This window comes from Aegilops tauschii, chromosome 5 (assembly GCF_002575655.3).
Source record: "Aegilops tauschii subsp. strangulata cultivar AL8/78 chromosome 5, Aet v6.0, whole genome shotgun sequence".
NCBI lineage: Eukaryota > Viridiplantae > Streptophyta > Magnoliopsida > Poales > Poaceae > Aegilops > Aegilops tauschii.
This window is the reverse complement of record NC_053039.3, coordinates 59834583-59856253: the sequence shown is the minus strand read 5'-3', so window position 1 is coordinate 59856253 and position 21671 is coordinate 59834583. Positions and strand designations below refer to the sequence as shown.

The window sequence follows — 21671 nt, the reverse complement described above, 5'->3', positions numbered from 1 at the left end:
GTCACGTTGATTCTAGACTTCACTCTGAAATTCCTTGAACTTTTCAAAGGTTTCAGACTTGTGTTTCATTAGGTAGACATACCCATATCTACTTAAATCATCAGTGAGAGTGAGAACATAACGATATCCTCCGCGAGCCTCAACACTCATTGGACCACACACATCGGTATGTATGATTTCCAATAAGTTGGTTGCTCGCTCCATTGTTCCGGAGAACGGAGTCTTGGTCATCTTACCCATGAGGCATGGTTCGCACGTGTCAAATGATTCGTAATCAAGAGACTCCAAAAGTCCATCTGCATGGAGCTTCTTCATGCGCTTGACACCAATGTGACCAAGGCGGCAGTGCCACAAGTATGTGGGACTATCGTTATCAACCTTACATCTTTTGGTATTCACACTATGAACATGTGTAACATCACGTTCGAGATTCATCAAAAATAAACCATTGACCAGCGGGGCATTGCCATAAAACATTTCTCTCAAATAAATAGAACAACCATTATTCTCGGATTTAAATGAGTAGCCTTCTCGAATTAAACGAGATCCAGATACAATGTTCATGCTCAAAGCTGGCACTAAATAACAATTATTGAGGTTTAAAACTAATCCCGTAGGGAGATGCAGAGGTAGCGTGCCGACGGCGATCACATCGACCTTGGAACCATTCCCGACGCGCATCGTCACCTCGTCCTTCGCCAGTCTCCGTTTATTCCGTAGTTCCTGTTTTGAGTTACAAATATGAGCAACCGCACCGGTATCAAATACCCAGGAGCTACTACGAGTACTGGTAAGGTACACATCAATTACTAGTATATCACATATACCTTGGGTGTTGCCGGCCTTCTTCTTGTCTGCTAAGTATTTGGGGCAGTTCCGCTTCCAGTGACCACTTCCCTTGCAATAAAAGTACTCAGTCTCGGACTTGGGTCCATTCTTTGACTTCTTCCCGGTAACTGGCTTACCGGGCGCGGCAACTCCCTTGCCGTCCTTCTTGAAGTTCTTCTTACCCTTGCCCTTCTTGAACTTAGTGGTTTTATTCACCATCAACACTTGATGTTCTTTTCTGATCTCTACCTCAGCTGATTTCAGCATTGAATATACCTCGGGAATGGTCTTTTCCATCCCCTGCATATTGTAGTTCATCACAAAGCTCTTGTAGCTTGGTGGAAGCGACTGGAGGATTCTGTCAATGACTGCGTCATCCGGGAGATTAACTCCCAGCTGAGACAAGCGGTTGTGCAACCCAGACATTCTGAGTATGTGCTCACTAACAGAACTGTTCTCCTCCATTTTACAGCTGAAGAACTTGTCGGAGACATCATATCTCTCGACCTGGGCATGAGCTTGAAAAACCAGTTTCAGCTCCTCGAACATCTCATATGCTCCATGTTTCTCAAAACGCTTTTGGAGACCCGGTTCTAAGCTGTAAAGCATGTCGCACTGAACGAGGGAGTAATCATCAGCACGCTGCTGCCAAGCGTTCATAACGTCTTGGTTCTCAGGGATTGGTGCTTCACCTAGCGGTGCTTCTAAGACATAATCTTTCTTGGCTGCTATGAGGATGATCCTCAGGTTCCGGACCCAGTCCGTATAGTTGCTGCCATCATCTTTCAGCTTGGTTTTCTCTAGGAACGCGTTGAAATTGAGGACAACGTGGGCCATTTGATCTACAATACATAGTGTAAAGATTTAGACTAAGTTCATGATAATTAAGTTCATATAATCAAATTATTTAATGAACTCCCACTCAGATAGACATCCCTCTAGTCATCTAAGTGTAACATGATCCGAATTCGACTAGGCCGTGTCCGATCATCACGTGAGACGGACTAGTCAAGATCGGTGAACATCTCCATGTTGATCGTATCTTCTATATGACTCATGCTCGACCTTTCGGTCCTCCGTGTTCCGAGGCCATGTCTGTACATGCTAGGCTCGTCAAGTGAACGTAAGTGTATTGCGTGTGTTCCGAGGCCATGTCTGTACATGCTAGGCTCGTCAACACCCGTTGTATTCGAACGTTAGAATCTATCACACCCGATCATCACGTGGTGCTTCGAAACAACGAACCTTCGCAACGGTGCACAGTTAGGGTGAACACTTTCTTGAAATTATTATAAGGGATCATCCTACTTGCTACCGTCGTTCTAAGCAAATAAGATGCAAAAACATGATAAACATCACATGCAATCAAATAGTGACATGATATGGCCAATATCATCATGCTCCTTTGATCTCCATCTTCGGGGCACCATGATCATCTTTGTCACCGGCATGACACCATGATCTCCATCATCATGATCTCCATCATTGTGTCTTCATGAAGTCGTCACGCCAACGATTACTTCTACTTCTATGGCTAACGCTTTTAGCAATAAAGTAAAGTAATTTACATGGCGTTTATTTAATGATACGCAGGTCATACAAAATAATAAAGACAACTCCTATGGCTCCTGCCGGTTGTCATACTCATCGACATGCAAGTCGTGATTCCTATTACAAGAATATGATCAATCTCATACATCACATATATCATTCATCACATCTTCTAGCCATATCACATCACATAACACTTGCTGCAAAACAAGTTAGACGTCCTCTAATGGTTGTTGCAAGTTTTTTACGTGGTTTGTAGGTTTCTAGCAAGAACGTTTTCTTACCTACGTATGACCACAACGTGATTTGCCAATTTCTATTTACCCTTCATAAGGACCCTTTTCATCGAATCCGTTCCGACTAAAGTAGGAGAGACAGACACCCGCTAGCCACCTTATGCAACTTGTGCATGTCAGTCGGTGGAACCAGTCTCACGTAAGCGTACGTGTAAGGTCGGTCCGGGCCGCTTCATCCTACAATGCCGCCGAAACAAGAAACGACTAGTAGCGGCAAGAAGAATTGGCAAACTCAATGCCCACAACTGCTTTGTGTTCTACTCGTGCATAGTAACTACGCATAGGCCTGGCTCATGATGCCACTGTTGGGAATCGTAGCATAATTTTAAAATTTTCCTACGTTCACCAAGATGCATCTATGGAGTGTACTAGCAACGAGGGGAAGGGAGTGCATCTACATACCCTTGTAGATCGCGAGCGGAAGCGTTCCAATGAACGTGGATGACGGAGTCGTACTCGCCGTGATCCAAATCACCGATGACCGAGTGCCGAACGGACGGCACCTCCGCGTTCAACACACGTACGGTGCCGCGACGTCTCCTCCTTCTTGACCCAGCAAGGGGGAAGGAGAGGTTGATGGAGATCCAGCAGCACGACGGTGTGGTGGTGGATGTAGCGGGTCTCGTGCAGGGCTTCGCCGAGCTTCTACGAGAGAGAGAGAGAGAGGTGTTGCAGGGGAGGAGGGAGGCGCCCAAGGCTGTTGTGTGCTGCCCTCCCTCCCCCCCTTTATATAGGCCCCCTGGGGGGGCGCCGGCCCTGGAGATCAGATCCAAGGGGGGGGGCGGCGGCCAAGTGGGGGGGAAGGGGTGCCTTGCCCCCCAAGGCAAGGGGGAACTCCCCCCCCCCCCAGGGTTCCCAACCCTAGGCGCATGGGGGGAGGCCCAAGGGGGGCGCCCCAGCCCAATAGGGGCTGTTTCCCTTCCACTTTCAGCCCACGGGGCCCTCCGGGACAGGTGGCCCCACCCGGTGGACCCCCGGGACCCTTCCGGTGGTCCTGGTACAATACCGGTAACCCCCGAAACTTTCCCGGTGGCCGAAACTGGACTTCCTATATATAATTCTTCACCTCCGGACCATTCCGGAACCTCTCGTGACATCCGGGATCTCATCCGGGACTCCGAACAACTTTCGGGTTTCCGCATACATATATCTCTACAACCCTAGCGTCACCGAACCTTAAGCGTGTAGACCCTACGGGTTCGGGAGACATGCAGACATGACCGAGACGCCTCTCCGGTCAATAACCAACAGCGGGATCTGGATACCCATGTTGGCTCCCACATGTTCCACGATGATCTCATCGGATGAACCACGGTGTCGAGGATTCAATCAATCCATATGCAATTCCCTTTGTCAAACGGTATGTTACTTGCCCGAGATTCGATCGTCCGTATCCCAATACCTTGTTCAATCTCGTTACCGGCAAGTCTCTTTACTCGTACCGCAATGCATGATCCCGTGACTAACTCCTTAGTCACATTGAGCTCATTATGATGATGCATTACCGAGTGGGCCCAGCGATACCTCTCCGTCACACGGAGTGACAAATCCCAGTCTCGATCCGTGCCAACCCAACAGGCACTTTCGGAGATACCCGTAGTGCACCTTTATAGTCACCCAGTTACGTTGTGACGTTTGGCACACCCAAAGCACTCCTACGGTATCCGGGAGTTGCACGATCTCATGGTCTAAGGAAAAGATACTTGACATTGGAAAAGCTCTAGCAAACGAAACTACACGATCTTTTATGCTATGCTTAGGATTGGGTCTTGTCCATCACATCATTCTCCTAATGATGTGATCCCGTTATCAATGACATCCAATGTCCATAGTCAGGAAACCATGACTATCTGTTGATCAATGAGCTAGTCAACTAGAGGCTTACTAGGGACACGTTGTGGTCTATGTGTTCACACATGTATTACGATTTCTGGACAATACAATTATAGCATGAACAATAGACGATTATCATGAACAAAGAAATATAATAATAACCATTTATTATTGGCTCTAGGGCATATTTCCAACAAAAGATATTACCAAAAAAGGCTTTCGCCCCGCTTTATATATAACGCCAACCGCCCAAGCCACATACAAGATACGCGAGTTCAACCACACGCACGCCCAAGGCGCGAAAGTACACACACCCACACACATAATGAAAGGTAGCAAGGTTAATGCTGAGGGCACAGCTCAACAAGCCCAACAAAAAAGGAAAAACACCAGCACACCCAAGAGGAGCCCACAGGAGAGATCCGGAGGGGCCTCGACGCTAAGCAGTAGCCGGTCTAGTCTGGCTCTGGAGGGAGTGGCGGAAGCGGGGGCGCCACGCGGAAGGCCGTCGCTCTGAGGTCGGCGAGGAGACTATCGAGACATTCTGGTCCTGGGGGCGGCTAAGCGGCCGCCAGAGCTGCAAGAAACCCCACATTTTAAAGATGGCGTCAATAGCGCGTCGAAGAGGAGCACGTTGGATGACAAGCCTATTGCGGACGGTCCAGAGCGTCCAGGCCAGAACCCCGACGCACAGGCACCTAATGTGGTGGTGACGGGGTGCTGAAGCCTGGATCTCCGCCCACAAGTCAGGGAAGTTGGTGTTGCACCAAGTTCCACCGACAACGTCGCGGAAGCAGGACCACAAGAACTGGGCGGTGACACACGAGAAGAATATGTGGTTAGCTTCTTCTGCCATGTCATAAAAGGGGGGCAAAGGCCATCCCCAGGCCCGTTACGCTTGCACACCTCAACCCTTGAGGGCAGGCGTCCACGGATCCACTGCCATAGAAAGATCCTGATCTTCAGGGGAAGGCGAATGTCCCAGATCAGACGAAAAGGCTCTGGGGCTGTGGAAGGTGCAATAGCTTGATACAGGGACTTGGTCGAGAAGCGGCCAGAAGGCTCAAGGCGCCAAGAGATGGAGTCGTCCGAGTTGTCAACGTCTAGAGGCTGGACAACGATGGCCTGGAGGAGGGCATCCCACGCGCCCACCTCCAGGGGGCCAAAGGGCCTACGGAATGCGAGGCACCCTAAGTCAATAAGGGCCACCTCCACTGAGACCCGAGGATCGACCGTGATGGAGAATAGTTCCAGGAATCGGTTGGCGAGGGGAGGATCCCCCACCCACCGGTCAAACTATAACAGGGTCGAGGAACCAGACCCCACCGAGATGGATGTACCAATCCGGAGGATAGGCATGAGCCGAACCACAGCCTACCAGAACTGGGATACACCTGTGCGCTAACAAAAGGCTAGGGGCTGGCCGCAGAGGTATTTGGATCTGACGATGTCCAACCAGATGTAGGCCTCCCTGCTGGCTATCCTCTAGAGCCAGTGGGTCAAGAGGGCGATGTTCATGCGTCTAGAGGACAGGATCCCAAGGCCTCCCTGGTCCTTGGGTTTGCAGATGTCCGGCCAGCTGACCATGTGGTATTTTTGCTTATCCCCCTCGCCGGGCCAGAAGAATCTAGACATGTATTTGGCGATCTCCTGATGCAGCATCTCATGGAAGCTATAGAAGCTCATCAGGAACCATAGGAGGCTGGAGAGGGAGGAGTTGATGAGGATCGTCCGGTCTGCCTTAGACAGCCACCTACCCCTCCACGGCTCCACCCGGTGTTGCATGCGGGTTACTGCCGGGCGGAGGTCCGCCACTGTCATACTAGAATCACTAATGGGGATCCCCAGGTAAGTGGCGGGGAAGGATCCCATCTTACAATTCAGCCGGTCGGCCATATCCTCGCACTCCACCGGGGAGTAACCAAGGATCGTCACCTCGCTCTTGTCGAAGTTGATCGTGAGACCCGACATCTGCTGAAAGGATAGGAGGACAAATTTGAGGTTGGCGATGTCGGAAGCCGAGCCCTCGATCATTATGATGGTGTCATCTGCATATTGTAGGAGGGAGACCCCTCCCCCTCCCACAAGATGGGGCACCACCCCTCGGATATGCCCTGCTGCCTTGGCCTTATCTAAGATGGCAGCCAGGGGGTCAACCACCATGTTGAACAGGAATGGGGAGAAAGGGTCACCCTGACGTACCCCACATAGGGTGGGGAAGTACGGTCCAATCTCGCCGTTGATGTTCACCGCTGTCCGGCCGCAAGAGACTAGTTGCATGACCCAAGTGACCCAGCGATCGTCGAAGCCCTTGTGGAGGAGGACCTCCCGAAGGAAAGACCACTAGACCATGTCATAGGCTTTATGGAAGTCAAGCTTGAGGAAGACCGCCCTCTAGCGCTTTGATACGTCTCCAACGTATCTATAATTTTTTATTGTTCCATGCTATTATATTATCCGTTTTGGATGTTTTATATGCATTAATATGATATTTTATATTATTTTTGGGACTAACCTATTAACCTAGAGCCCAGTGCCAGTTTTTGTTTTTTTTCTTGTTTTTGAGTTTTACAGAAAAGGAATATCAAACGGAGTCCAAACGAGCTGACAATTTACGGTGATTTTTTATGGACTAGAAGAAGCCCACGGAGCATCGGAGTTGGGCCAGAAGAGTCCTGAGGCAACCAAAAGGGTGGAGGGCGCCCCCCTAGGGCGCGCCCCCTGGCTTGTGGGTCCCTCGGGAACCCCCCTGACTTGTTTCCAACGCCAAAAATTCCTATAAATACCAAAACCCCCAAAAAGAAACCTAGATTGGAAGTTCCGCCGCCGAAAGCCTCTGTAGCCATGAAAAACCAATCGTGAGCCCGTTTCGGCACCCTGCCGGAGGGGGAAATCGTCACCGGAGGCCATCTTCATTATCCCGGCGGTCTCCATGATCAGGAGGGAGTAGTTCACCCTCGGGGCTGACGGTATGTACTAGTAGCTATGTGTTTGATCGATCTCTCTCTCTCTCTCTCTCTCTCTCTCTCGTGTTCTTGATTTTGCACGATCTTGATGTACCGCGAGCTTTGTTATTATAGTTGGATCATATGGTGTTTTTCCCTCTCTACCTTCTTGTGATGAATTGAGTCTTGCTCTTTGAGGTTTCTTTATGTTGGATTGAGTATTCGATTTGAGAACACTTGATGTATGTCTTGCGACGGGATATCTGTGGCGACAATGGGATGTTCTGTTGATTCACTTGATGTATGTTTTGGCACTCAACTCGCCGATTCCCGAGGTGACATTGGGGTAATCTATGCATAGGGGTTGATGCATGTTTTCGTCCTACGTTCTCTGATAGAAACTTTGGAGTGATTCTTTGTTGCACGTTGAGGGATTGTTATGTGATCCAATTTGTTATCATTGTTGAGAGAACTTGCACTAGTGAAAGTATGAATCCTAGGCCTTGTTTCCAAGCATTGCAATACCGTTTTTGCTCACTTTTGTTACTAGTTACCTTTCTGTTTTTATATTTTTAGATTACAAAAACCCATATCTACTATCCATATTGCACTTGTATCACCATCTCTTCGCTGGACTAGTGCACCTATACAATTTACCATTGTATTGGGTGTGTTGGGGACACAAGAGACTCTTTGTTATTTGGTTGCAGGGTTGTTTGAGAGAGACCATCTTCATCCTACTCCTCCCATGGATTGATAAACCTTAGGTCACCCACTTGAGGAAAATTTGCTACTGTCCTACAAAATTCTGCGCTTGGAGGCCCAACACGAGTGTACAAGAAGAATATTGCATAGTAGACATCAAGATCTTTTCTGGCGCCGCTGCTGGGGAGGTTAGTGCTTGAAGGTATATCTTTAGATCTTGCAATTGAATCTTTTAGTTTCTTGTTTTATCACTAGTTTATTCTATAAAAGAAAACTACAAAAAAAAATGGAATTGAGGTTGTCTCATATGCTTCATCTTTTTAATGTCTTTCGTGAAAACGATGGAAAAGAAAATTGTGCCAAAGTGTTAGAAGAAGAAGTCAATAAAATGTTTGTCATAAAAACTTTGAATGATGAGCATGATTGCAATGTTGTTAGTATGAATTCTTTGAATATCCATGATGCTAATGATATGCAAATCCATAAGCTTGGGGATGCTATGTTTGATGAAGATGATATTTTTAGTCCCCCAAGTTTTGATGAGAAAATTTATTATGATGATAGCATGCCTCCTATTTATGATGATTATGTTGATGATAGTGGATTCGGAGAGGTCATGACTTTATTTAATGATGATTCCACTATTTTGGAAGAGGTTCTAATTGATTATGATGAGAGAAAAGTTGCTATCTATGATGCTTATTGTGATGACACCTAAGAATACTAATAACCATGAAACTTGTCATCATGATTTTAATGTTCAATTTGATTATGTCAATCAAGTATCACATGATAGTTATTTTGCTGAGTTTACTCCCACTATTATAAATGAGAATACATTTGCTTATGTGGAGAGCAGTAAAATTTCTATGCTTATGAATCATGAAAAGAATGCTTTATGTGATAGCTATATTGTTGAATTCATTCATGATGCTACTGAAAATTACTATGAGAGAGGAATATATGCTTTTACATATCGCAATAATACCAAGTTTCCTCTCTATGTGTTGAAAATCTTGAAGTTATGCTTGTTTTGTCTTCCTATGCTAGTTGATTCTTGTTCCCATAAATTATTTTCTCACAAAATCCCTATGCATAGGAAGTGGGTTAGACTTAAATGTGCTAGTCATATGCTTCATGATGCTCCCATTATGTTTCAATTCTTATCTTTTATGTGAGCAACATTGACATCATCATGCCTAGCTAAAAAGGCATTAAAGAAAAGCGCTTGTTGGGAGACAACCCAATATTTACCCCTAGTGTTTTTGTGTGTTCACATGACTATGCTAATGTATTAATCATGTTTTATAGCTTTTGTTTCAATAAAGTGCCAAGTAAGACCTTTGGGATGATCTATGGTGATAGTTGATTTGATCGCTGAAAAACAGAAACTTTTGCACTCATTGCCAGAATTTTAAAAAATCATAGAATTGTGCTTTTGATCTGAATTTGTTACACAAGGTTGATATACAAATTTCCTAGATTGTTCTAATTTTTCAGAAGTTTTGGAGTTACGGAAGTATACGAAGTTTCCAGATTACTACACATTGTTCTGTTTTTAACAGATTCTGTTTTCATTGTGTTGTTTGCTTATTTTGATGAATCTATGGGTAGTATCGGAGGGTATGAACCATGGAGAAGTTGGAATACAGTATATATAGCACCAATATAAATTTAGAATGAGTTCACAACAGTACCTAAGTGGTGATTTGCTTTATTATACTAACGGAGCTTATGAGTTTTCTGTTGAGTTTTGTGTTATCAAGTTATCAAGTTTAGCTAAAGTTTTGATGAACTACGGAATAAGGAGTGGCAAGAGCCTAAGCTTGGGGATGCGCAAGGCACCCCAAGGTAATATTAAAGGACAACCAAACATCTAAGTTTGGGGATGCCCCGGATGGCATCCCCTCTTTCGTCTTCGTTCATCGGTAAATTTACTTGAGGCTATATTTTTATTCACCACAAGATATGTGTTTTGCTTGGAGCGTCTTGTATGATATGAGTCTTTGGTTTTTATTTTTCCACAATCATCCTTACTGTACACACCTTTCGAGAGGGACACGCATGAATCGTGAATTTATTAGAATACTCTATGTGCTTCACTTATATATTTTGAGCTAGGAAGTTTGCTCTAGTGCTTCACTTATATCTTTCTAGAGCACGGCGGTGGTTTTATTTTTAAGAAATTGATGAACTCTCATGCTTCACTTATATTATTTTGAGAGTCTTAGACAGCATGGTAATTTGCTTAGGTTATGAATTTAGTCCTAATATGATGGGCATCCAAGAGGGATATAATAAAAACTCTCATATAAAGAGCGTTGAATACTATGAGAAGTTTGATTCCTTGCATTTGTTTTGAGATATAAAGATGATGATATTAGAATCATTCTAGTGAGTAAATTGTGGATTGGTAGAAATACTTGTGTTAAATTTTGTGATTCCCATAGCATGCACGTATGGTGAACTGTTATGTGATGAAGTCGGAGCACGATTTATTTATTGATTGTCTTCCTTATGAGTGGCGGTCGGGGACGAGCGATGGTCTTTTCTTACCAATCTATCCCCCTAGGAGCATGCATGCAGTACTTTGTTTCGATAGCTAATAGACTTTTGCAATAAGTATGTGAGTTCTTTATGACTAATGTTGAGTCCATGGATTATACGCACTCTCACCCTTCCACCATTGCTAGCCTCTCTAGTCCCGCGCAATTCTCGCCGGTGCATTAAACCCACCATATACCTTCCTCAAAACAGCCACCATACCTACATATTATGGCATTTCCGTAGCCATTCCGAGATATATTGCCATGCAACTTCCACCGTTCCATTGATTATGACACGCTTCATCAGTGTCATATTGTTTTGCATGATCATGTAGTTGACATCATATTTGTGGCAAACCACCGTTCATATTTTTTATATATGTCACTCTTGATCATTGCACATCCCGGTACACCGCCGGAGGCATTCATATAGTCATATATTTGTTCTAGTATCGAGTTGTAATTCCCGAGTTGTAAAGTAAATAAAGTCTGATGATCTTCATTATTAGAGCATTGTCCCATGTGAGGAAAGGATGATGGAGACTATGATTCCCCCACAAGTCGGGATGAGACTCCGGATGAAAAATAATAAAAAAGAGAAAAAAAAGAGAGGCCAAAGAGCCCAAAATAGAAAAATAAGAGAAAAGAGAGAAGGGATAATGCTACTATCCTTTTTCCACACTTGTGCTTCAAAGTAGCACCATGATCTTCATGATAGAGAGTCTCCTATTTTGTCACTTTCATATACTAGTGGGAATTTTGCATTATAGAACTTGGCTTGTATATTCCAATGACGGGCTTCCTCAAATTTCCCTAGGTCTTCATGAGCAAGCAAGTTCGATGCACACCCACTTAGTTTCTTTTTGAGCTTCCATACACTTATAGCTCTAGTGCATCCGTTGCATGACGATCCCTACTCACTTTCATTGATATCAATTGATGGGCATCTCCATAGCCCATTAATTTTCCTAGTTGATGTGATACTTTCTCCCTTTTTGTCTTCTCCTCACAACCTCCACCATATTCTATTCCACCTATAATGCTATATCTATGGCTCACGCTCATGTATTGCGTGAAAGTTGAAATTTTTTGAGAACATCAAAAGTATGAAACAATTGCTTGGCTTGTCATCGGGGTTGTGCATGATTTAATACTTTGTGTGATGAAGATGGAGATAGCCAGACTATATGATTTTGTAGGGATAACTTTCTTTGGCCATGTTATTTTGAGAAGACATGATTAGTTTCTTAGTATGCTTGAAGTATTATTGTTTTTAAGTCAATATTAAAATTTTGTTTTGAATCTTATGGATCTGAATATTCTTGCCACAATAAAGAAGATTACATGGATAAATATGTTAGGTAGCATTCCACATCAAAAATTCTATTTTTATCATTTACCTACTCAAGAATGAGCATGGATTAAGCTTGGGGATGCTTGATACGTCTCCAACATATCTATAATGTTTTATTGCTCCATGCTATTATCTTATCTGTTTTTTTTTCTTGTTTTTGAGTTTTACAGAAAAGGAATATCAAACGGAGTCTGAATGAGCTGAAAATTTACGGTGATTTTTTATGGACCAGAAGAAGCCCACGGAGCATTGGAGTTGGGCCAGAAGAGTCCCGAGGCAACCACAAGGGTGGAGGGCGCCCTCAGGGCGTGCCCCCTGGATTCTGGGTCCCTCGGGAACCCCCCTGACTTGTTTCCGATGCCAAAAATTCCTATAAATACCAAAAACCCCTGAAAGAAACCTAGATCAAAAGTTCCGCCATCAAAAACCTCTGTAGCGATGAAAAACCAATCGGGAGCCCATTCCGGCACCCTGTCGGAGGGGGAAACCATCACCGGAGGCCATCTTCATCATCCCGGCGGTCTCCATGATGAGGAGGTAGTAGTTCACCCTCGGGGCTGAGGGTATGTACCAGTAGCTATGTGTTTGATCTCTCTCTCCCCCCCCTCTCTCTCTCTCGTGTTCTTGATTTGGCACGATCTTGATGTACTGCGAGCTTTGTTATTATAGTTGGATCATATGGTGTTTTTCCCTCTCTACCTTCTTGTGATGAATTGAGTCTTGCTCTTTGAGTTTTTGTTATGTTGGATTGAGTATTGGATTTGAGAACACTTGATGTATGTCTTGCGGTGGGATATCTATGGTGACAATGGGATGTTCTATTGATTCACTTGATGTATGTTTTCGCACTCAACTCACGGATTCCTGAGGTGACATTGGGGTAATCTATGTATAAGGGTTGATGCACATTTTCGCCCTATGTTCTCCGATAGAAACTTTGGAGTGATTCTTTGTGGCACATTGAGGGGTTGTTATGTGATCCAATTATGTTATCATTGTTGAGAGAACTTGCACTAGTGAAAGTATGAACCCTACGCCTTGTTTCCAAGCATTGCAATACCATTTTTGCTCACTTTAATTACTAGTTACCTTGTTGTTTTTATATTTTCATATTACAAAAACCCATATCTACTATCCATATTGCACTTGTATCACCATCTCTTTGCCGAACTAGTGCACCTATACAATTTAACATTGTATTGGGTGTGTTGGGGACACAAGAGACTCTTTGTTATTTGGTTGCAGGGTTGTTTGAGAGAGACCATCTTTATCCTACGCCTCCCACTGATCGATAAACCTTAGGTCACCCCCCTGAGGGAAATTTGCTACTATCCTGCAAAACTCCACGCTTGGAGGCCCAACACGAGTCTACAAGAAGAAGGTTGCGTAGTAGACATCACGCTTGGAGCGGACTTCATGCAGAACTTCGTGGAACACCAACACCCCATCGAGAATGAACCTACCTTGGATGAAGGCGGATTGGTTGGGGTGGGTCATAGAATCCGCGAGCAGGGTCACCCTATTGGCGTACCCCTTCGCCAAGATCCGAAATATCACGTTGATCACCGTGATAGGATGGAACTGGCATATGTCCGATGCGCCCAGAACCTTAGGGATTAGAGTAATAATCCCATAGTTTAGGCGGCCCAGGTCTATGGCCCCCATATAGAACTCATTAAATAATGCCATAACCTCGGGCTTGATTATTTGCCAGAAGGTGGCGGAGAAGAGGGCCTTATAGAAGCCGTCTACGTTAGCGCGGATCTCCGCAGGGCGAAGGAGAATGGTGTCATTGTCCCAGAGGCAATGGATGGAGTTGCGACGTCTCCTACCGTTGTCAATTGCCTGGAAATAGGCGGTGTTCGTATCACCCCGGAGCACCCACCGTTGGGTGCTTGTTGGTGCCAATATGCCTACTCACCCCAGAACAGTGTAGATGACCGATAGCTGGTCCTGGAGCTCATAGCACATCATCCACTCATCGGAGGAGAGCCCGACGGTGTCCGCACGGGCGTCGAGGATCTGAATGGACGACAATAGCGTAGATTTCTGTTCCCGAAGGTCACGTCCAAGATTAGCCCCCCGTCCCTTCATAAACTGCCAGGCAAGCTTCACACAAAACTGCCAGGTGTCGATCGCGGAGAAGATCCGGTGTGGGCTCCCCCAGGCTACCACCCACCACACGCCCACCGCATCCACAAACCCCAGTTGGTTGAGCCAGAATAACTCAAACTGAAACCGGGGCGGGAGGGGTGGCCGCTCATCAGAGGTGGAGAGCAGCAGGGGGACGTGGTCAGAACCTATGCGGATAATCGCCCGCAGGGAGGCGAGGGGGGACCGGAGCTCCCAATCTGGAGAAACCAGGATGCGATCCAGAACAGATCGCGTCGGGTCAGCGTGTTATTAGTCCAGGTAAACCAGGCCCCAGTCTGGTCCAGCTCGCAGAGGCCCAGATCTGTGATGCAATCATTGAACATCTACATGCGGGGGAGGTTCATGATACGTCTGCGTCGTATCTACTTTTCCTGACACTTTTCCTCTTGTTTTGGACTCTAATTTGCATGATTTGAATGAAACTAACCTGGACAAACGCTCTTTTCAGCAAAACTACCATGGTGTTGTTTTTGTGCATAAATAAAAGTTCTTGGATTGGAACGAAACTTTGCGAGGATTTTTTATATAATAAAAGAGAATTACGGGAGCCAAGAACCACCGGAGGGGGGCCCCTGGGTGGGCACAACCCAACAGGGCGCGCCCCTCCTGGCGTGCCCAGGTGGGTTGTCCCCACCCGGTGGCCCCGCTGACCCTATCTCCGACGCTATAAATTCACATTTTCGGAGAAAAAAATCAGGGAGAAAGAATTATCGCGTTTCACGAGACGAAGCCACCACCACCTCCTGTTCTTCATCGAGAGGCGAGATCTGGAGTCCGTTTGGGGCTCTGAAGAGGGGATCTTCGATCTTTGTCATCACCAACCCTTCTCCATCGCTAATTCCATGATGCTCCCCATCGGGAGTGAGTAATTTCTTCGTAGGCTCGCTGGTCGGTGAGGAGTTGGATGAGATTCATCATGTAATCGAGTTTGTTTTTTTAGGGCTTGATCCCTAGTATCCATTATGTTTTGAGATTGATGTTGCTATGACTTTGCCATGCTTAATGCTTGTCACTTTGGGCCCGGGTGCCATGATTTCAGATCTGAACCATTTATGTTATCACCATTATATCTATGTTCTAGATCCAATCTTGCAAGTTATAGTCACCAATTACGTGTTATGATCCGTAAACCCCGGAGTGACAGAAGTTGGGACACTTTCCGGTGATGACCGTAATTTGAGGAGTTCATGTATTCACTATGTAATAATGCTTTGTTCCGGTTAAAGGAGGCCCTAATATCCCTTAGTTTCCAATAGGACCTCGCTGCCATAGGAGGGTAGGACAAAAGATGTCATGCAAGTTCTTTCCATAAGCACGTATGACAATTTACGGAATACATGCCTACATTATATTTATGAACTGGAGCTAGTGCCGTATCGCCCTAGGTTATGACTGTTATATGACGAATATCACCCAACGAATTCTCTTATAATGTGCCTATGAATTTCTCTTATAATGTTTTTGCTAAGTTACTACAGCTATCATTACTGTTACACTTGCTACAAAATCGTTGCTATCATTGTTACTGATACTATTGTTGTTGCTACTACTATCAAAACTATCATACTACTTTGCTACTGATCACTTTGTTGCAGATAATTAATCTCCAGGTGTGGTTTAATTGACAACTGCTACCTCTTGAGCACTGCGTTGGTTTTCCCTTGAAGAGGAAAGGGTGATGCAGTAAAGTAGCGTAAGTATTTCCCTCAGTTTTTGAGAACCAAGGTATCAATCCAGTAGGAGACCACGCGCGAGTCCCACGCACCTAGACAAACAAATAAGAACCTCGCAACCAACGCGATAAAGGGGTTTTCAATCCCTTCACGGTCACTTACGAGAGTGAGATCTGATAGATATGATAAGATAATATTTTTGGTATTTTTATGATAAAGACTAAAAGTAAAGAAAGCAAAATAAACGGCGCCAGAAATAGCTTGTTGACGGGGGACTAATAAGATGGAAAATAGATCTGGGGGCCATAGGTTTCACTAGTGGCTTCTCTCAAGATAGCATAAGTATTACGATGGTTAAACGAATTATTGTCGAGCAATTGATAGAATTGAGCAAAGTTATGAGAATATCTAGGTATGATCATGTATATAGGCATCACGTCCGTGACAAGTAGACAGAAACGATTCTGCATCTACTACTATTACTCCACACATCGACCGCTATCTAGCATGCATTTAGAGTATTAAGTTCATGAGAACAGAGTAATGCTTTAAGTAAGATGACATGATGTAGAGGGATAAACTCATGCAATATGATATAAACCCCATCTTTTTATCCTCGATGGCAACAATACAATATGTGCCTTGCTGCCCCTGCTGTCACTAGGAAAGGACACCGCAAGATTGAACCCAAAGCTAAGCACTTCTCCCATTGCAAGAAAGATCAATCTAGTAGGCCAAACCAAACTGATAATTCGAAGAGACTTGCAAAGATAACCAATCATACATAAAAGAATTCAGAGGAGATTCAAATATTGTTCATAGATAAACTTGATCATAAACCCACAATTCATCGGATCTCGACAAACACACCGCAAAAGAAGAGTTACATCAAATAGATCTCCAAGAGAATCGAGGAAAACTTTGTATTGCGATCCGAAGAGAGAGAAGAATCCATCTAGCTAATAACTATGGACCCGAAGGTCTGAGGTAAACTACTCACACATCATCGGAGAGGCTATGGTGTTGATGTAGAAGCCCTCCATGATCAATGCCCCCTCCGGCGGAGCGCCGGAAAAGGCCCCAAGATGGAATCTCACGGGTACAGAAGGTTGCGGCGGTGGAAATAGGGTTTTGGCTCCGTATATGATGTTCCCTGGGTACATGGGTATATATAGGAGGAAGAAGTACGTCGGTGGAGCAACGAGGGGCCCACGAGGGTGGAGGGCGCGCCCAGGGGGGTAGGCGCGCCCCTGCCTCGTGCCTTCCTCGTTGATTGCTTTACGTACACTCCAAGTCCTCTGGACCACGTTTGTTCCGAAAATCATGTTCCCGAAGGTTTCATTTTGTTTGGACTCCATTTGATATTCTTTTCCTTCGAAACACTGAAATAGGCAAAAAACAGCAATTTGGGATGGGCCTCCGGTTAATAGGTTAGTCCCAAAAATAATATAAAAGTGTATAATAAAGCCCATTAAACATCCAAAACAAAATATAATATAGCATGGAACAATAAAAAATTATAGATACGTTGGAGACGTATCAAGCATCCCCAAGCTTAATTCCTGCTCATCCTCGAGTAGGTAAATGATAAAAACAAATTTTTTGATGTGGAATGCTACTTAGCATAATTTTCAATGTAATTCTCTTATTTGTGGTATGAATATTCAGATCCGAAAGATTCAAGACAAAAGTTTAATATTGACATAAAAATAATAATACTTCAAGCATACTAACTAAGCAATTATGTCATCTCAAAAGAACATGGCCAAAGAAAGTTATCCCTACAAAATCATATAGTCTGGCTATGCTCTATCTTCACCACACAAAATATTTAAATCATGCACAACCCCGATGACAAGCCAAGCAATTGTTTCATACTTTTGGTGTTCTCAAACTTTTTCAATCTTCACACAATACATGAGCGTGAGCCATGGACATAGCACTATATGTGGAATAGAATGGTGGTTGTGGAGAAGACAAAAAAGGAGAAGATAGTCTCACATCAACTAGGCGTATCAATGGGCTATGGAGATGCCCATCAATAGATATCAATGTGAGTGAGTAGGGATTGCCATGCAACGGATGCACTAGTGCTATAAGTATATGAAAGCTCAACAAAAGAAACTAAGTGGGTGTGCATCCAACTCGCTTGCTCATGAAGACCTAGGGAATTTTGAGGAAGCCCATCATTGGAATATACAAGCCAAGTTCTATAATGAAAAATTCCCACTAGTATATGAAAGTGATATCATAGGAGACTCTCTACCATGAAGATCATGGTGCTACTTTGAAGCACAATTGTGGAAAAAGGATAGTAGCATTGTCCCTTCTCTCTTTTACTCTCATATTTTTTCGTCCGGAGACTCATCCCGACTTGTGGGGGAATCATAGTCTCCATCATCCTTTCCTCACTTGGGACAATGCTCTAATAATGATGATCATCACACTTTTATTTACTTACAACTCAAGAATTACAACTCAATACTTAGAACAAAATATGACTCTATGTGAATGCCTCCGGTGGTGTACCAGGATATGCAATGAATAAAGAGTGACATGTATGAAAGAATCATGAACGGTGGCTTTGCCACAAATACGATGTCAACTACATGATCACGCAAAGCAATTATGACAATGATGAAGCGTGTCATAGTAAACGAAACGGTGGTAAGTTGCATGGAAATATATCTCGGAATGGCTATGGAAATGCCATGATAGGTAGGTATGGTGGCTGTTTTGAGGAAGGTATATGGTGGGTGTATGATACCGGCGAAAAGTGCGCGGTATTAGAGAGGCTAGCAATGGTGGAAGGATGAGAGTGCGTATAATCCATGGACTCAACATTAGTCATAAAGAACTCATATACTTGTTGCAAAAATCTACAAGTTATCAAAGCAACGTATCACGCGCATGCTCCTAGGGGGATAGATTGGTAGCAAAAGACCATCGCTCGTCCCCGACCGCCACTCATAAGGAAGACAATCAATAAATAAATCATGCTCCGACTTCATCACATAGCGGTTCACCATACGTGCATGCTACGGGAATCACAAACTTTAACACAAGTATTTCTCAAATTCATAACAACTCAACTAGCATGACTCTAATATCACCATCTTCATATCTCAAAACAATTATCAAGCATCAAACTTCTCATAGTATTCAACACACTCATAAGAAATTTTTTTACTAATCTTGGATGCCTATTGTATTAGGACCAATTTTTATGATTAAAGCAAATTACCATGCTGTTTTGTAGGACTCTCAAAATAATATAAGTGAAGCATGAGAGAACAAAAGTTTCTATAAAACAAATCCACCACCGTGCTCTAAAAGATATAAGTGAAGCACTAGAGCAAAAACTATATAGCTCAAAAGATATAAGTGAAGCACATAGAGTATTCTAATAAATTCCGAATCATGTGTGTCTCTCTCAAAAGGAGTGTACAGCAAGGATGATTGTGGTAAACTAAAAAGCAAAGACTCGAATCATACAAGATGCTCCAAGCAAAACACATATCATGTGGTGAATAAAAATATAGCTCCAAGTAAAGTTACCGATGGACGAAGACGAAAGAGCGGATGCCTTCCGGGGCATCCCCAAGCTTTGGCTTTTTGGTGTCCTTAGATTACCTTGGGGTTCCATGGGAATCCCCAATCTTAGGCTCTTGCCACTCCTTGTTCCATAATCCATCAAATCTTTACCCAAAACTTGAAAACTTCACAACACAAAACTCAAAAGAAAATCTCGTGAGCTCCGTTAGCGAAAGAAAACAAAACACCACTTCAAGGTACTGTATTGAACTCATTATTTATTTATATTCGTGTTAAACCTACTATATTCCAACTTCTCTATGTTTTATAAACTCTTTTACTAGCCATAGATTCATCAAAATAAGCAAACAACACACGAAAAACAGAATCTGTCAAAAACAGAACAGTCTGTAGTAATCTGTAACTAACGCAAACTTCTGAACTCGAAAAATTCTACCAAAATAGGACGACCTAGAAAATTTGCTTATTGATCTACTGAAATTGGAATCAGTATTTTATCACGTTCTGGTGATTTTAAACAATTTGTTTCGTGAACAGAAAGTTTCTGGAATTTCCAGCAAGATCAAATAACTATCATCCAAGAAGATCCTATAGGTTTAACTTGGCACAAACACTAATTAAAACATAAAAACAAATCTAACCAGAGGCTAGATCAAAGATTTATTCCTAAACAGAACCAAAAAACAAGAAACAAAAATAAAATTGGGTTGCCTCCCAACAAGCGCTATCGTTTAACGCCCCTAGCTAGGCATAAGATTTCAACGATGCTCACACGAAAGATAATAATTGAAACACAAAGAGAGCATCATGAAACATGTGACAAACACATATAAGTCTAACATAATTCCTATGCATAGGCATCTTATAGGCAAACAAATTATCAAGGCAAGCAAAAACTAGCATATGCAAGGAAGAGGAAAGAAACAATAGCAATATCAACATAACGAGAGGTAATTTAGTAACATGAAAATTCCTACAACAATATTTTCCTCTCCCATAATAATTACATGTAGGATAATAAGCAAATTCAACAATATAGCTATCACAAAACATATTCTTAACACGATCCACATGTATGCAAATTGACACTTCCAAAATAGTGGGATTAACATTAACTAAAGTCATGACCTCTCCAAACCCACTTTTATCAAAAATACCATAAGATTGAACATCCTCCAAATATGTGGGATCTAAAGTTGAAACTCTTCCAAACCCACTTTCAATATTATTGCAAGCATTATTTTCAATCTCATATTCATCATGGGGCTTAAATAAATTTTCAAGATCATAAGAAGAATCACCCCAATCATGATCATTGCAACAAGTAGTAGACATAGCAAAACTAGCATCCCCAAGCTTAGGGTTTTGCATATCATTAACACAATTGAGATTAAAAGAATTTATAATAACATCATTGCAATCATGCTTTTTATTCAAAGATCTATCGTGAATCACTTCATAAAGCACTTCATCACAATTTTCAGATTCACGAATTTCAAGCAAAACCTTATAAAGATAATCTAGTGCACGCAAATCACTAGGAATTGGTTCATCATAATTGGATCTCTTAAAAAGATTAGCAAGGGGATGAGGATCCATATCAATAGATTTTTAGCAAGCGAAGATGCAAGCACAAAGAAGGCACATGGCAACACAAGCAAACGAAAAAGACGAACGAAAGAGGGGCGAAGAAAACGGCAAGGGTGAAGTGGGGGAGAGGAAAACGAGAGGCAAATGGCAAATAATGTAATGCGAGGGATAAGAGTTTGTGATGGGTACTTGGTATGTCTTGACTTGTGTGTAGACTCCCCGGCAACGGCGCCAGAAATCCTTCTTGCTACCTCTTGAGCATTGCGTTGGTTTTCCCTTGAAGAGGAAAGGGTGATGCAGTAAAGTAGCGTAAGTATTTCCCTCAGTTTTTGAGAACCAAGGTATCAATCCAGTAGGAGACCACGCGCGAGTCCCACGCACCTACACAAACAAATAAGAACCTCGCAACCAACGCGATAAAGGGGTTGTCAATCCCTTCACGGTCACTTACGAGAGTGAGATCTGATAGATATGATAAGATAATATTTTTGGTATTTTTATGATAAAGATTAAAAGTAAAGAAAGCAAAATAAACGGCGCCAGAAATAGCTTGTTGACGGGAGACTAATATGATGGAAAATAGACCCGGGGGCCATAGGTTTCACTAGTGGCTTCTCTCAAGATAGCATAAGTATTACGAT

General features: G+C 43.5%; 1 protein-coding gene across 1 annotated transcript; it reads right to left on the bottom strand.

The window, feature by feature from the left end:
- Nucleotides 1-5993: 5993 nt before the first annotated feature.
- Nucleotides 5994-6671, bottom strand: LOC141022561 (uncharacterized). The gene has a single exon (XM_073498823.1). It carries the CDS (start codon nucleotides 6669-6671, stop codon nucleotides 5994-5996), a length of 678 nt encoding a protein of 225 aa, XP_073354924.1.
- Nucleotides 6672-21671: the final 15000 nt, after the last annotated feature.

What these genes read in the sequence shown, in the direction of transcription:
- LOC141022561 (XM_073498823.1), bottom strand. Translation starts at nt 6,671, where the DNA reads ATGGTGGTTGACCCCCTGGCTGCCATCTTAGATAAGGCCAAGGCAGCA.